Raw genomic sequence first — 17,216 nt, forward strand, 5'->3', positions numbered from 1 at the left:
CGTTAAATTAAAATTAATTATTGAAATTTGTCAGTAGATTTGTTAGCTGTAAAATAAACAGTGGTATTAAAGTTCCTTCCTGTTAAATAGTAACATTTAACTTAAGGACAGTTTTTTTCTACTGATTAAAAAAAAATAGTAAAACCTGCTAAGCTTATATACATCAACTTTAGTAAAGAAACGCTGTAGCATGAAAAACACAAGTAGACACATTATTGTTTTTACTTTTACTTCTGCATGAATAAATGGACGCAGACATAGAAGAGTTAACGGAGTGAAAATATCCCGGAGCCTGAATTTTTGTCTATTAAAAATGTTTCCCAGGGCTCCACCTGCTGGATTTATTTATTTTTTTCTGTGATAGATTGCTGGGTGCCATTTTTTGTCCCGCCCACAAATTCCATCTGCCACGTTGATCTGTTTGTTTTGTGGTGTTTGTTTAGTAAAACCTACAATGGGCCTTCACCATAACCTGGATGATAGCTGAAATTTCTGGTTAGGCATCTAACATTTATTTATTTATTTATTTAACGATCAAAACCAGCTATGCACGAACAGTTACTTTCAAGTGGTTCTGTTATGACCAGTACATGCATACACACACTTTTCCCAGAGAAACAAAATGCAATAAAACACACAAACAGGAGTGTTCCCAAGATTTTTTGAAATGAGGTGGCACTGGGGGACCAACAATCAGCTGGCAGGGGGCATGAGAAAACAGAAAATTCTATGAGAAATAAATATCAAACCACATCACTAAAAGACAAACTGAAAATTCAGCACATTAGAAAAACTTTAGTTGTTGCCTTAATAAATGTGCATTGGATGTGGGTGACCCTTGACCATGGAACTGAAACAAAACATTAAACACTGAGTCCCAAGGTAATGGAGCTCACAAATTGCAGTCTGGTTGCAACCATTAATGTCTATTGTTCTGCTGAGTGGTAGAATTAAAGACAGATCTCCCATTATTCCTTTGTTTTATGTTAACCTGTGCAAGGTAAAAAAGTAATGTTAGGCAGTGGACCAAGTCACTGTGAAGTACATATATGAGTCAGTTTTTTATTAGCACACCCTTATTATTCAGTTGCATATCGTTATATAGCTGTATTACGATAACTCACTGAGGAGCACAATACTGTTTTTCCTCAAAAACAGATGATGGTGTTGCAATGTTATGACAACACAGCTTTGGAGAGGTGACACAGGAGGCCCAAAACTGTAGCCACGTCCTTGAACATGAGTAGTTATAACTTCTATCCCTCCCTCCATCCATCCATCCCTCCATCCATCCATCCATTTACTTTCCCTTATACAATTCAAGGATGTGGAGCTGGATGTCTGGAGCAGCTAATCCCCACCTGGCAGCAGGGGTGCATCCTGGCTGGGTAGGTTATCAGAATCCATTACGGACAGAAAACCTCAAATTCACTGTCAAATCCACATCTAAACCAGTTCAGGAGAATGTCTTTGGACTGTGGGCGGAAACTCATATGATAATATCTTCCATTGTACCATTTTGCTTAATAACTCGTTTTTTTAATACTGAAAAAATGTCATTTTGTAATTTAAAAAAATGAAGACAGAGAAGTTCTGTATATTATCCTTTTCATGCTTTTAAAATATATTTGCAAAAGTGTTTTAAGACACGGAGCGAAACTCACCATCGCAGTGGGATCACCGACCTCTTTATCAAGCCCCGCCCACACTCCCGGAACAGGAAGTACCAGCGCGTTGCTGCTGACGTTGGTGCTGTCTAATCTAACGATGGCGTCCACAGATCAGTCCCTCTTGGACTTAACAGATAAGGAAACCCGGGAGAAACTGTCGCTATGGGACCGCCGTGCCGATGCCACGGCTCCCCTCACGGAGAAACAGATGGACTCCGTCCTGGAGATCCGAGCCGCGGCCGAAAAGCTCTCTGTGCCCTCTGAGGTGAGCTGGAGCTCTGGACTCTGCTAGCTAGCTAGCAGTGCTGCTAACTTACTTTCTAAACGCAAGTGATGTCAAATAAAAGTCGAGGCTGCCACTGTATGACCTTAATTCCCCCTTTCATTACGTTACAAGTTAATTTATCTGGCATGTATGTATTTGTGCTTCACCACCTCGTCAACATGTCCAGGTAGTTAGCTTGAAATCAAGGAGCTTAGAAATAATGAGCCTTGTTTTGTTTTGCAGCTACCCATTGAAGACTTGTGTAGCTTGTCATCTAGATCCTTGCAGTCCCCTTTCACTGCGACTGTTCCCGATTCAACAGAAAACATCCTGCTCAAAGGATTTCAGATGCTCAACATGGAAAACAATAGAATAGAAACTGCACAACAGGTGTCTGACCCAGTCAGCTTTAAGCAGTTATGCACCCAATCAGATTTATCATACCTTAATAAGATGCATGGGTGTAATATAATTCCTTTTTTTTTTGTAGTTTTTTGCCTGGTTTGCCAAGCTGCAGGCAAACATGGGCCAGGACGAGAATGCAAAATACAGGTATGTAAATCTTATACTCCTCTGTAGTGTCATGCTGTGTGTAGGGCTGGATATTGATAAGATTATATACAAGTTATAGGCTGGATCCTTTACCAGTTGTCTAATTTATTCCTGATCAGCTTTCCAAAAAGATAGGCCTTAATAGGTCATGAATCAAGTTATGTATTAGTCTCAAGTGTACAGTACAAATAACCTCACTGAGGTTCGCATATGCTTCACTGCCATGTGTTTTTCATAAATTTTAATATTTGGTATTGCTCTGCTCCAGAACACCAGGCATTTTTTTGTTTTCAAACCAGCTCTTCATCTAAATAATCATCATTGCATGTCTAAAATCACAATTTTAGTCACCCATCATGCTTGGATTGAATTTTCCCTAATATCGGTTTTCCATCACTTTTATATCAAGAAATCTTTTTGCTTGCTCATCGCTGACATAACCTAAATTTGGTGGAAAAAATTAGAGATGAAAATGTAAAACGTGCATCTTCAGTGAAATTCTGGCCCCCTACCCAGCATGTTGGCCATAAGCTCAGCGTTATTCTCTGCTCTGCAAAAATTCTGGACAATGTGCACCAGTGCTTCCAAAGCTGCAGATTCATTTGGTGTCATTTTTCTTTTTGAACTTGTCACCGAGTATCCGTTCAGTTTTCTATCCAGTCATTCTCGTTGTTGACTAATTGGAAAATAATAACTTAAAAAAAAGAACATATACATGAACCAGCAAGTGAAATTTGTAAAGGTGTTGGTGAAAGTGCTTGTTGAACAGTGTATCAGATGTTTGCATTCTGAATCAGAGAAACACATCAGCTTTGATTTAAAGGCGTTATTAAACATGCATAATTCTATTTGCAAGGTTCAAGCTTTCTGTTCGGTCAGACAGTCAGATTTATGTTCACCAGTCATGTTTGAGAAGACATTTGCATGCAGCTTAATAGTTGGTGAGGGCAGCAAAAGAAGAAACGATTGAAATGAGATTTCTAACCATCGGAGATACTCCAACAGTTTTGTTTTTTAAAATCACTTTTTATAAAAGAACTCATTGGCATTTTTAAACAATGACTGGCAGACTGAACAGGAAGGTTTGACCCGGATATCCACTAACTCTGCGAAGGCCAGCAGACAATAGCCAGAGGTTTTCCAGATTGTGTGTGCGTTGACTGGGTGTTTGTTTAGAGGAGGACAAGGTCAAATTACATGTTTTTGAAAGAATAAATCAGAATCAAACATGATGCTCTGTGATGCATCCATCCTTCGTCTGCTTATCCAGTTGAGGGTCGTGGGGGGTTGGAGTCGATCCATCCTACTGTTAAAGGCAGGGTACACCGTGGATAGGTCATTAATCAGGTGTAACACACAGAGACAGATAGCCATTTAAGCTCACATTCACATCTACTGTCAGTTTAGAATCACTGGCCTAACGCCATGCGGGAGGAAGCTGGAATATCCAGAGAGAACCCACGCAGACAGATGTGTGACGGTGCTAAACACTGCATCACCATTCTCTCCCACCTCTGTGCTTTATAAAATGCACCATCATACACTACTCACTCAGTTTTCAGATCTCTTAATTGCAGCAAAGTTGTTTCAAGAGTAAAATGAATGAAGTAAGAAATGACAGCTCACAGTGTGTGCTGCTTTCACATATCATCAGGCATGCGCCGCTGTGTTAGTTTCACTCAGCCAAAAAAGTGCAACCATCAAGTGTCACCTTACTGTTGCTGTTGTCAAATCTTCTAAAGCATGAAGCCAATATTTAGCTTCAGTGCACTATGCTGTCAAAGTTGAATGAAAGGAAGCAAAAGATAATGTCTGCTTTCCACTTAGGAAAACCAGAGATGATCTAAACTGCTACCAGGAACACTGTGATGTTATACTAAAAGATGTCAACACAGCTCTTGAGCACTTGGATTCCCTTCAGAAACAGTACCTGTTTGTGTCCAATAAGACTGGCGCCCTACATGAGGCCTGTGAACAGCTTCTTAAAGAACAGGTGAGATGCGCACGGGCACATCAGACTGTGAGCACTTTCCTTTATTAAAATCAGAAGATCCCTGGTAATCAGAAATTGTATGTACTTTGATGCAATATAAAGCATATATAATTATTAAATAAAGCCATTTTTGGTGTCATTTTGTAAAGATTATTCTTATTTTAAGTTAATCAATATGTGCTTGAAATACTGATTTCCTGCTTTAATTCAAGTTGTTTTACAATAAAATTGTATTAACTGTTTATGAATTCAAGTCAAATTTATATGAAGTCCCCAGTTTTCAACATTAATTGAACACTCACAACTGCCTGAGAAGTAATTTCATGGCAAGATGAAGCCTGTTCCCTCGTTATTTCATGACAAATGAAGAAGATAAAAAAAGCTGTTTTAAATTTGTAATTAAAAGCTTTTCAAAGGAATATGAGGATGTCAGAGAGATGATGATGATTCAAGGGAGGGAGATCATCGTTAGGATAAAAAACAAAACAAATGAACCTTCCAGAAAAATAACATCATCTTTGGAAGTGGTCAAATCAGCAAACTGGTGCATTCTTAAAGATAATGAATGCACTGGCCAGCTCAGCTATGCCAAAGAGCCTGAAAGACCACAGAGAACTAAGTGCGTGATGACAGAATTATTTCCATGATTAAGAAAAACTACTTCAAAATATCTAACCAAGTCAACAACACTCTTAAGGTGGTGGATGTATCATTGTCAAGGTCTACAAAGAAGAAAATGAAATTATGGACTATACCAAACCAGGGATGGTAATAATTGTTTCGCCGTTCTCTGAGGAATAAATTAGTACATTGTTGAGTCTGCTGTTAAATGTCTTATAAATGTGTTATAAACTCGAGCTTTTTGCTTTTTGTTCTTTTTTTTCCCCCCACAAGTGTTGGAGATTTGTGCTCAGGCTCGTAGAGACTGGACTGTTGTTAGAAGCTGAACTGAAATTATTAAGCTTCTTATAGCATGATTTTTATTATCTATTTTTGCTTGTTTTAACAATGGTGTTTTGTTTTCTCTCTGTTTGCAGGCAGAACTTGTTGACCTGGCAGAAAGCATACAGCAGAAACTGTCATATTTTAATGAGTTAGAAAACATAAACACGGTAGGCTGTGTCTGTTTGTTTGTTCGTTTGTTAAATGACTAAAACTATGCACTGAAATATGTTTAACTGGTTATTAGATATAGATTTTATTTTCGCACTCAGTTGCTGTAATTTTAAATAAGAAATTATTCTCAATTTTTACATCTTGAAAAATAAGACGAAGTAAAATCTGTAGTTTCTTGTTTTTTTTCTAGATATAGATTTAATTTTTACTGATCTGAAATTATGAATAACACACATAGCAGTGTTTACCAAAAACATTTTTTTAAAATTATAAAAAAGTATTAATTAATTAAAATCGAATGTCTTTGCCTTTGCAGAAACTGAACTCGCCAACCTTGTCTGTAAATAGTGAAGGTTTTATACCAATGCTGTCTAAGTTGGATGACTGCATTGAATATGTTTCATCACATGTAAGTACATTGTGCTGTCAGTTTTGCCTTTGAAGATCTCGTTTTACCTTTTTGTAGGAATATCAGGGATAGAGTAATCAGTAATCAGAAGGATGTGACATTTTTGTTGGAAGCGAATTTCCTTTTATGTAGTGAATGCACATTTACAGCGTGTGATGGAAAAGTTCTGTAAAAAGATCCATTAAAATCAAAAACATGCCCTATATTGTGTTAAAGGTCTTATTCTTTTACACCTCTAAAGCATTTTTAGTGCAGATGGTATTTTTTACAACTTTTAGTGGAAGTCTTGTTATTGTCCCTTGCACTTGTGATCTGGACCTCTACCAGCGTGTCAAAACTGCAGACATTGTTGCTGGGAGACAAATCTCATGAGTGGTTCTGATGGTGAGGGAAAATTGTTTTGGTATACCTCCAAAAAAGTGCACTGTGAGCCATCCCGCCGTGCACAATACTTTAGATTGTTTCCTCAAAATGTTCTCCGTCAGACACCTCAGGATGTTACAGTAGAACTCGGCATTGATAAAATTTATGTTGAGCAATAAGCTGCCTTCAGGCTTGGACACTCAGGAGTCATCAACTTAAAAAAATGCTTGCTCATACCCAGAGATCCAGATGTCTTGATGAGCCTCCAGATGAAATCATGTTGAAACAGGAATTTGTGCTTCCTCTCTGTGTGAGTTTGAGGTCCAAAGTGAAATTGCAGAGTGCACAGTGCATGTGGTCAGAACAGGATTTACAGTCTAGAAATAGCACCATGGACACGACCAGCAAGGTGACCTTGAGCGCGTCAAATCTTTTGATTATCATGGAGGTGCTCTCAGAACACTTTAATCACACCTCATATGCTCAGTGTACATTTACAGTGAGTAATCGGGCACCGGTGAGTAATCAGGGATGTAGACAAGGGGGTGGGGATCAGGGAAACGCAGACCAAAATGATAACCTGTGATAACTCCAGAATGAATGATGTTTAACACTTGCTTATCTCTTTTCATTTCAGCCAAGTTTCAAGGACTATCCTGTTTATTTGGCCAAATTTAAACAATGTCTCTCTAAAGCTATGCATTTCATGAAGATTCACATTGTAAACACTATGCAAAACCTCACAAGCCAGTTAACAAAAAGGGTAAGTAAGCATTCTGTTTTTCTTTAGTGCTATTGACCACTGGTACACACACTGTATGCGTTTAGTGGAGTTTAATTTTGATTTCTTTTTGACTCCCACAGGATCCAATGGGTTTAACTAATGCAGACAACGCCTTTACCCTTTACTATGTAAAGTTCAGAGCAGCTTCACCAAAAGTTCGGGTGAGTTTAACGTTCTGTTGCCTGCTATTTATGCAGATCATAATTTTCTACAGTAAAAATCAAAATTTCTTTTTTCCCCTCTTCAGTCATTGATTGAACAGATAGAGCAGCGAGCAGAGAAGATTCCAGAGTGAGTATTTCTTTAGAAAAAGGCAGTAGTGGCAGCGGTAGCATTAACCTTTTATAAATGTATATTTTGTTATAGTTAATGTGCTAAATGAAGTCTTCTATATTTATATTTATGCAAACAGATACCATCAGCTTCTTGATGAAGTTCATCAGTGTTATCTTGATCAAAGAGAGCAGCTCTTAAGTCCCTGCATTACATCCACCATTACTGACTTGACCAGCCAGAACAGCAAAGACCACTGTGCTTTGGTAAGTCTACTTAAAGGCTGGAATGGCTCTTTAGATATAGTAAGGTGACATTTGAGTTTGCTAAGAATGGACAGCTTGGGGCCCTCTGGGATATTTTCTGCACTGTGTTGAAGCACAAAGCTGTGCACATTATAAATGACCTTAACTTGAAGTTGTGAACAGCAGGGGTCCAGAGATTTCTCCTGTTTTATTCAGAAGTGGATTGCTTTGGAGACTAGGTGTTGTCAGTGTATCCCTAGTCATCCATAACAGTGCTGATTATTACGCTTTGTGTCTGAAATTTTAATAGACCCAAAAATTGGCACAATAAAAGTAAAACTTTTTTCTTTTAGTCATCTCCAATTTCATACTTCCGACAAACCCGATCCAGTTTTGAAGCCTGCAAAGGTTCAGTATTTTGACACTATCATGGCATTTGAAGCACTTCTCTAATTGGCTTGATGGGGATGCTATAATTAAAGCATTTCATGCAACAGAACGTCATAACAGCCGCACCATCTGCTCAGGTTATGCATCTTGTTAATGACTGCTGTAATAGGTGGCTGTATCATTTATGTGTGTTTGCTTGTTTGAGGTGAAGCCAAAGTATTTGCAGGCAATACAGCATGTGATCATTATGTGTATTTGTACAGGTTCGCAGTGGCTGTGCCTTTATGGTTCACGTGTGTCAGGATGAACACCAGCTGTACAATGAGTTCTTCTCCAAACCTACACCTAAACTAGAGTGAGCGGTATTCACATTAGTGTTTAGTAGCTCATGCAGGAAATGTGTGTTTGTTTAAGGTGTGGCATTTTAAACAGAACAATAGGCATTTCCAGTTTTGCTTATTATGTGCAGTGTTATGACAGTTTGTATTGTAGTTTAAGGGCTTTTTTTGCATATTTAAATATCGAAATGCCATTACTTAAGTCTTTGATTCTGCCAATGGAAGCTTAGACAGAAAGTATCGCATATGTTTCTTACAATGCATTGAAACAGTTTTTAATATCTGACAGTGAGCTGCTGGAGAAGCTGTGTTTGTCCCTGTATGATGTCCTCCGGCCTCTGATAATTCACATCATCCACCTGGAAACCCTGTCTGAGCTCTGTAGCATCCTCAAGAATGAGATGTTGGAAGATCATGTTCAAAATAATGGTATGTTGGAACTTGGTTCCTTTTTCTTCTTTCTGTAGGCGATTATTTGACTTGCACAGTCATGAAGAGAAGTTAAAAAATAAATTCTAAATTCTGCCAGCTCATCAATATTTCTGACAGTCTTCTTCAGTGCCACATCTCATATCACAACATGTCAGCTGAGTTATTGTCAGGACTCTTTTTCAGCCACTGTTCTGTGTTGTTGATTGATAGACTTGTATCTTGTGGATCGATGTTTTTGTTGCATCACCCAATATTTCTTAAGCTAGAGTTCTTGTACTGCTTGGCTGAAATTCTCCCATAAAATTTAAAATTTCTTTCAAATAATTGCAAAGCCTCTTGGCTCCTGCTCAATCACACTCCACAGTTGGGATGAGGTTTTGATATTGGTGTGGAGTGCCTTTTTTCTGTCCTAACACAGCAGAAATGTTGTGCAGCACCGAGGCAAACTTGAGACATGTTTCTTTTTTTAAAAACTCTTGAGAGCAGTGGTATTTTTTTTTTTGTAGTGTTCTTTCATTACCGTCATTTTCATTTACTGCTTTTCTTCTTATGGACATGTGATCAGAGACAAAGCGAGCTGTGAGTGAGGGTCCTTGGGTCCTTTTTCACATTGTGCTTTTGGCTTGATTTTTGCCAGACACCCACTCCTAGGTAGAGTAGCAACAGACCTGATTTTCTTCATTTTGTGGTGAGTTTGATAAACTCCCAGGTCTGCAAAATTCTGGGATAATTCTGGCTGGATTTGTAGAGTTGATTGATATTGTTTAGTTTCCTGACACCGACCCAGCTTTTAAACATAGTCAGCAAGTTTTCAATAGGGTTGAATTCAGGGCTTTTGGAAGGCCAATCCAGAAGCTCAAGTCTAGGCTGCTCTATCCATTCTGATCCCAGTTTTGATGTGTGTTTGGGATCATTGTCCTGTTGGAACACCCAACTTTGTCCAAGCTTCAGTCATCTAGCTTTTGATTTGAGGTGTGAAGTTGAAGTTTGAAACTTTCCAACTTGTATAAATCTATAATTCACTTTCTTAGATCGTCACTGGGTTTCACTGGACCTTTCCATTTTGTTTCGGGGGTTTTTTGTTATATCTGTCAGCCCAGTGAGAAGTGTCAAATAAATTCTTTTTATAGTGTTAAAAAGAAACTGACAGTTGTAGTCAGTCATGATCCCAAATAAGAAATTAATATCACTTGGCCTTGATAAGTTAAAAGACATTGTAGAACCTTCAGTACTACCTATTAAAAGACACTTATGTTTAGTTTTGAACCTGTGTGAATGACAGAAAATCCAAATAAAGGTGTTTGCTGTAAAATCACTCCACCCCACCTCCACCACACTTCAAAGAAATCAATAAAAGCCCCAAATAAATTACCATGAGAGTAATGCCCATGGTGAGAGTATGGAAACATCTGACCACAACTCTACATCCTGAACTTACTATATTAGTATTTTAAACTTTTTAATATTTGAAATATTAAAAACTATTTGACGTTTTAATATGAGCGCCTGCATCATTCCAGCTGCATACTGTGTATCTATCTTACAGACAATAATTAAAAGTATTAAAGATCCCCTTTAATGAAAATCCACATTGTTAAAAACGGTAAATTATTTTAAAATTACAAATTAGGTGCATTTATTAAATGAGATGTATTGTTCCTCACAGAGCTCGATTGTATTTGTTGCGCTATCGAGGCACTGCACATGGATGTGTAGGCGAACGGAGGCACAGCACACTTTCTCGAATGGATTAATGAATCATAGCAAATACATTTCAGAGCAATAATCAGCTATCGCTGCAATAAGTTTATCATCCCATGGAGGAGCTGCAAGAGAAGATAGGATTTATTTGAAGCTTATGGGGCAAAGAACAACTGATTTTCCCTTTGTGCGAGACCAACACATTTTAAATCTTTTTACATAATATTCAGGTTATAGTTCAGACCCTAAAGGGACTTGTATTTGTTGAATCTTTTCACAGCAAAGTAGTGGTTGAACTGTAAACTGACCTGCGTGCTTTCATGCAGCTGCTCAGCTGGGGGCCTTTGATGCCGTTGTGAAGCAGATGCTGGAGGACGTTCAGGAGAGGCTGGTCTATAGGACTCACATTTATATCCAGACCGATATCATAGGCTACAAACCAGCTCCAGGGGATCTGGCTTACCCTGAAAAACTGGAGATGATGGAGGTAAGGTTTTTATATGTTCCTTTTTAAGATCTCTGTTATGTAGTTTTGCAGGCAAGCTTTAAGGGATAATTTGGTTTGGTTCTTATTCAAAGGCAGTGGTCCAATCCAAATATGTGCCCTAAGACCTAAACAGTTCACCTAGTATGTGATTGAGTGTTAAAAGATGCAATTGCTCAAAATATTACGAGTAGGAGTAAATAAGACTTTTGACATGTCTTATTACTTTTGTAGTGACCAAACATGTTATATACTGTTGTTGGTTTGGGACTTTATACTTTTTTTGTCTTAAGAGTAAAGATACTTGAGAAATAACAATAACTTGAGGTTAAATTGGTTCCTTTGTGTTTGTATAACTTTGTCTAAATCTTCTGGAGCTCACCTAGTTGGTGCTTTGATGTCTGGGTAACATCTTGCTGAGTGGGGACTTTTTTTTTTAAACACAGTGCTAACCTTTGGCATAAAGCTAAATGTATCTCTCCCTGTAATTTATGATATTTTTGCCACTTAATTTTCCATTAAAGGTCTATTTTTAAAAAGGTTTTGGTGGAACTGAAGTCATTATTAGTCATTAACCATCTGTGCCCTCCTCAAAACCACCAGTCAGAAACAGTCATTTCACCTTGCAGAACATAGGAGTTACCCTTTAAAACATCACAGCTGAGGCAGCTGTTTTAGCTGCTGATTGGAAAGGCCTGTCTAACAAAAAGAGGTGTAGAGGTGAAAGTATTCCTGAATACGGCATGCACTTTAACTGATACAATTTTTGGGTTAGCTGGCTGAAGCACATTTTGCTGCTGATGTCTTTCACAGCAGTAAAGTGCTTTTGCTTCCTTTTTTTTGTAGGGAATACGCTGTGAATGAGTTCCTCATACAACGTCCTTTCAAAGAACCAGAACTGTCATTCTAACTTATAAATTCTGTTATGTGCTGTGGTGTCATAGTATATACTTGTCCCTCTACATATGCTTTTTTTAAATAAATAAATACTGCTGTAATACTTTCAGCTTCTATGCAGTTAGCTGCTATGCAACCTCGATGTAATTAGTGCTGCAAAAATAGTATTTTCATATACTGTGTATGTATTTTATTTATTTCTTTTTTTATTGTTGATACACTAGTTTAAATTATATGTCAGTAGAGTGTTTTTTCATACGCACCATTAGCACTGTCTGCAGGTCCATGAAAATATATTTTAAGTGTGAATTTAAGCCTTAGAAAACTTAAGTTTCATGAATGTCTGAACGTGTTGTTAAATATGCCTTTGAATTGTTACTAATGTCTTAAAATCTTCTAATGTCTTGCATACATACACTTTCTCAAACTCACACATTCTCTGATATTTCCTCTGATATTTATGAGTCTTTTTGTCTCGCTTCTTTGACTTTTTAAGTTTTATTTTATGTTAAACTTTCAAAGACCCATAGATTTCTTCTGTAGAAGAGACATCTAACGCTTTCTGTCTGCAGCTTCATAATAAGTTTGAATGTTTTAAGCTGAATTATGCAAATTTATTACTGTGGAATTTCTTTGGTCTTGTGAATACTCAAATGCCGTTAGATATGCCTTTGAGTCCTAACTTTTATTTAATGACTTTTAAATGTTTTGCACCTACACTTTTTTTCCCCATTAACATCAGATCACCCTGATGTTCTTAGTATTTCTTAGATGTTTATCTGACTTCCTGTTTGTATACAAACTTGTTTTGCAAGTAAAATTTTATATTCATTTAGCCTTTTCGAAACCCGTGGGCCTCCCGTTGAAGCAAAAGTGGAAGAACATGACTTTCCAGAATCTTAAAATGTTCCTGCCTACCAACTCTCGCGTTTTACTTTCCCTGTCTTCAATAGAAAATTGCTCAGAGCTTGAAGGAAGAGCAGATGAAGCAGATGTCACAGGAGTCCGTTTTTTCTGATGTACAGCTTGACGATTCTAGTGGAAGAAGAAACAGCAGCGCTGGTCTGTGTTTCCAGATTGTGACACTAGCTTCCTGACAGTGTTTGGTGTTGCTGTCATTTATTGCCCAATGGCTTCTCCTCTTTTGAATATAGGCAAAGTAGAAGCATCTCGCCTCCAGACATCCGTCTCTCCTGCAGATCTGCATGGCATGTGGTACCCTACCGTCAGACGAACACTGGTTTGTCTGTCCAAGCTCTACAGATGTATTGATGTGAGTTCTTTGTGTTATTAGTTGTTGTTTTTTGTATGGAAACGTGTACAGCGTTTATTTTAACGCTTTTAAATTTCTTATTCGTGCATTTCCAACTCTTGGTCTTTTTCCAGAAAGCAGTCTTCCAGGGTTTATCTCAAGAAGCCTTATCTGCCTGCATCCAGTCCCTGCTTAAAGCTTCTGATATCATCCTTAAAAACAAGGTTGGCATGCAGCGTAGAGTATGCCTTTGTATTTCTTCTGAGCTTTTAAAATTGCATTTTTATTAAAAAAAATAGTCTGGAAAGTGCCTTTCTTTTTACGTAGTAAATAAGATGTGGTCCCCGCTAATGAAAAATTCCTTCAGGCTACAAGATCCTTAACTAAAGCAGCTGGGATGTCATTTAAAGTTTATTTTAATCGGTACTTTATTATGCTCCACAGAGTGTTCAGCAGACCATCCCTTATTTATGGGCTTCTCTCACCTTCAAATTTGCTGTCAATATCTGTGCTAACTGGCCCATTTCAACCTAACGCTTTAAATTAAAGCAGCAGCATCAGTCTCAGAGGACACATTCCCACCCCTTGTTGATGTCTTTTTCCAATGTTTTAGTTGCTAGTTGAGCAATAAATGATTTCAGATGCCTTTTTCCCCCCCTCACAGTAATATGTCTCTTTCTGGCTATGGTTAATCAGCAGTTATTAATTAGGCATATTCCCTTATCGTCACTGAGCCCATGCTTTTTATGTTCTCTGTAGTTTGGATAGTCATCAGATGTCCTTTTGTTCTTGGCTGCCTGCAGTGTGGATTTTACCGTGTGCCTTTTACGTTCTGTAGACACAAATAGATGGGCAACTTTTCCTGATCAAGCACCTGCTGATAATGCGTGAACAGATTGCCCCATTTCACACCGATTTTGCCATCAAGGAAATCTCACTGGACCTGAAAAAAACGCGAGGTAAGATAATTAAAGGTGGAGGGAACATTGACGTTCAGCTCCATAAAGCCACTCATTACATTTTCATGCTCATTAAGCAACTTGTGCCTATCACATGCACCGGTGGCAACAATTAATGTGGAAATTGTAATCCAACACTATAATGTACATTAACCAGTGGCACACAGGGCAGATTTGCTCCCCCATCACCCTTCTCATAGTCAGTAAAGTATTACATGTGGCCACTAGAGGGCAATCTAATTCTGCACCAGCACAGATTTAGCGTCTCTTCTGTTTTTTCTTCTTTTTTTTTGGTTAAGATGCTGCCTTCAAAATCCTGAACCCTAAGGCTGTTCCCAAATTCTTCCGACTTAACAGTCACAACGCCATACTTGAATTCCTGTTGGAGGTAGTGTTTTTTTTTCTTCACCTTTTTTGACTAAATATACCATACACTTTATGTACTTTGATAGCACCCTGCCTGAGGGAAATGCCACTTGATAGTCCTAAAGCCTTTTTCTCTGTGGCCCCCAGGGAACACCAGAGATAAAGGAGCACTACATTGACTCTAAGAAGGATGTGGACCGACACCTGAAGTTCAGCTGTGAGCAGTTTATTCAGCAGCAGACTCAGATCTTTGTGGGGAACCTTGAGGAGTTTCTCACCAAGGTAACTGTTAGAGCGAAGGCAGAGTTAGCCTCAGGCAGCAAAGGCTCATCCTGACCTTCATTTTTTTCAGCTTTTACCTTTTACAAACATTATTTGCTTATTCAGTGATCACTGAAGGTCTCGGCACTTAACTGACAAGCGAAGATAAAATGACAGTTTGGTTTTTTTTCTTCATCGAGAAAATCTAATTCAGCGTGTGTATATATGTGTTCTTGTGCTTTGTGTTCTTTAACTGCAATAATTCTACCAGGTAACACACTGCCTATGCCTTCTTTCTACCTACCAGACTCTGTTTTGTGCTATTATTTATGTAAATACCGCTGTGATTGAATTAGTTTAAATGGCAGCAGACCCTCTTGTGCTTGTTTTCTTACCATAAATGACACAATTTAAGCCTTTTCAAATTTTTATGTTTTACCTTGGCTGCGTCTGCTTTCAGGTTGCAGCTCTTAAAACTATGGCCATCCAAGGTGGTCCCACGTACAGTATGTCTCAGCAACCTTGGGCACAGCCAGGTAAGATTTGTCTCAGGAAATGCCATAAGCATCGTACTGTAATTCATCAAAACCTGTATAGTAAATGCTAGAGGGCATGTCAGTGTTTTTTTTCTTTCTCTCTTTTCAGCAAAGATCAACGATATAGTGATGGCTACCTACCGCGTGATGAAGAGCAAGCTGCCAAGCACTTTACAGAGCATGTCCTTGTACTTGGCCAATAGAGACACAGAGTTCATCCTTTTCAAGCCTGTCCGGGTGGGTGGCAGCAAACCAAGGATATAGCATGTTACTACATGAGTCACTTTCTTTTTAAGCCATTGTTAAAGCTCGAGGAATCCAAGAATCCTTTAAGACTGTCTTTACAAAGCAGGGATATTATGCTCCCCAAGGTCCAATCAGCAGTTTTTAATAATATAAATAACACTGTATTTGCATGTATCATTTTTCGAGAGCTATAGAAAAAGGTCACGTTTGAAATCTACTTTTGGAATGACTCTTGTTTAAATTTTGGCTTTTAGATTGTGCCTTTAGCTGTAAGTTGTTAGTGAGATTGAACTCTAATAGAGAAATCTTTGTGCTGCCTGTGTACTATTCGTCAAGGTGCCAGGTGAGGCTGAATGAGAGAGAAACAAAATTCAGCGGTTGACATGGAAACAAGATAGCGAGGGGACATAGGCCAGATGGAAATGCGGTTTTAATTTCCTTCCAGCACTCAGTAATAGGATGGCTTTTTCCACAGAATAACATCCAGCAGGTATTCCAAAGACTGCACGCTTTGCTTCAGGAGGAATACAGTGGAGAAGACCTTCAAATCATTGCATGTCCATCTATGGAGCAGGTACAGCACTGTGGGATTAGCACTGCCTAAAGGCATCTGACTTAGTTTTAATAACACTGCTGCAGCATCCAAAACTGCTGAAAGCAACTTGAGTGAAGAAACATTAAATAAGGTATATCAGCTAAGGCACGGTGAGCACTCATCATTTTTCACGGCTCTCTTTCAGATTAACCTGCTGCTGTCTGTGAATAAGTAATGTGGGGTGTAAGGATTCTGATTTAACTGCCTCTGGATAGTGATGGGCTGCTCCAGCGCCGGCCATGACCAGGAGCTTTGAGGTTGAGTGGGCGAGATGACCAGATGACTGCACCTGAGCTGCATGCTGGACCAGGAGAACTGAACCAACAGCAAAAAAAAGAAAAATCAGCACAGGGCCAAAGAATTTCCTATAGAAACTCAAGTAGCTACAAGTATGAAGGGGGTTCAGGTGAAGTCTACACACAAACTGGGAAGTGGAGATTATCCTGTGGGTTACTGAGTTGATCATTTTGTTTGACTAAAATTAAATGTGGTGTTGGGGGTTTTAAGGTTGCTTTGTTGTAGAACAAATCCACTTTGAAAAGGGCGGATTTGTGATTACAGTTGCATCTCTCTGTACACCAAATTGAATTTGCACACTCTGTGATGGTGGGGTGCAGGCAGCGGCGCTTCAGGTGCACGAATGGAGCCACTAAGCAGTCGCTCATCAGCGCAGGTAGCTAACAGCCAGTAAAAGGGGCTCACATTCAGAGCTCCCTTGAGTGGTTTGGAAGGGTAAGAGAAAATGCTGCAAAATGTTTTATTCATCTATTTTAAACTGTAAGAGTCTTTGTAACACAGTTAACAGAAATATGATGACCTGTAGTACGTGTGTCTCAGATCCAACAAAGTTTTCCCCTCTAATCAACGCAAAATCCAAGCAGCTGTTTTTTCACCTCCTTACAAATTGTTTTCTTATTTCTATTGCAAGTGTGTAAAGACAATGGAATGTTATGTTTTATACTTTTTCCTTTTATAACTAAGTTTATTAAAACAAATATACTTCTACTCTATCACAATAATAGACTGTTGGGAGCTGTGCCCTGCACATGACTTGTGGGTATGTTTCCTGCAAGGTAACAAAAGTAACAG

The 17,216-nt window shown here is 38.6% G+C and overlaps 1 protein-coding gene across 1 annotated transcript; it reads left to right on the forward strand.

The window, feature by feature from the left end:
* The first annotated feature begins 1,728 nt into the window (after window positions 1–1,728).
* cog3 (component of oligomeric golgi complex 3) lies at window positions 1,729–17,132 on the forward strand. Its single transcript, XM_085248854.1, has 23 exons — window positions 1,729–1,935; window positions 2,179–2,325; window positions 2,426–2,487; window positions 4,315–4,480; window positions 5,518–5,592; window positions 5,913–6,005; window positions 7,006–7,131; window positions 7,233–7,313; window positions 7,400–7,443; window positions 7,565–7,691; window positions 8,324–8,415; window positions 8,688–8,827; window positions 10,858–11,018; window positions 12,866–12,974; window positions 13,067–13,185; window positions 13,299–13,388; window positions 14,003–14,123; window positions 14,423–14,511; window positions 14,637–14,771; window positions 15,211–15,286; window positions 15,396–15,523; window positions 16,008–16,106; window positions 16,273–17,132. The coding sequence occupies exons 1-23, from the start codon at window positions 1,768–1,770 to the stop codon at window positions 16,300–16,302; spliced, it is 2,478 nt and encodes an 825-aa protein (XP_085104980.1). The 5' UTR covers window positions 1,729–1,767; the 3' UTR covers window positions 16,303–17,132.
* Window positions 17,133–17,216: the final 84 nt, after the last annotated feature.

Source organism: Mchenga conophoros, linkage group LG16 (genome assembly GCF_057382185.1).
Source record: "Mchenga conophoros isolate Kocher_MC1m ecotype Shallow Benthic linkage group LG16, M_conophoros_male_GT1.1, whole genome shotgun sequence".
NCBI lineage: Eukaryota > Metazoa > Chordata > Actinopteri > Cichliformes > Cichlidae > Mchenga > Mchenga conophoros.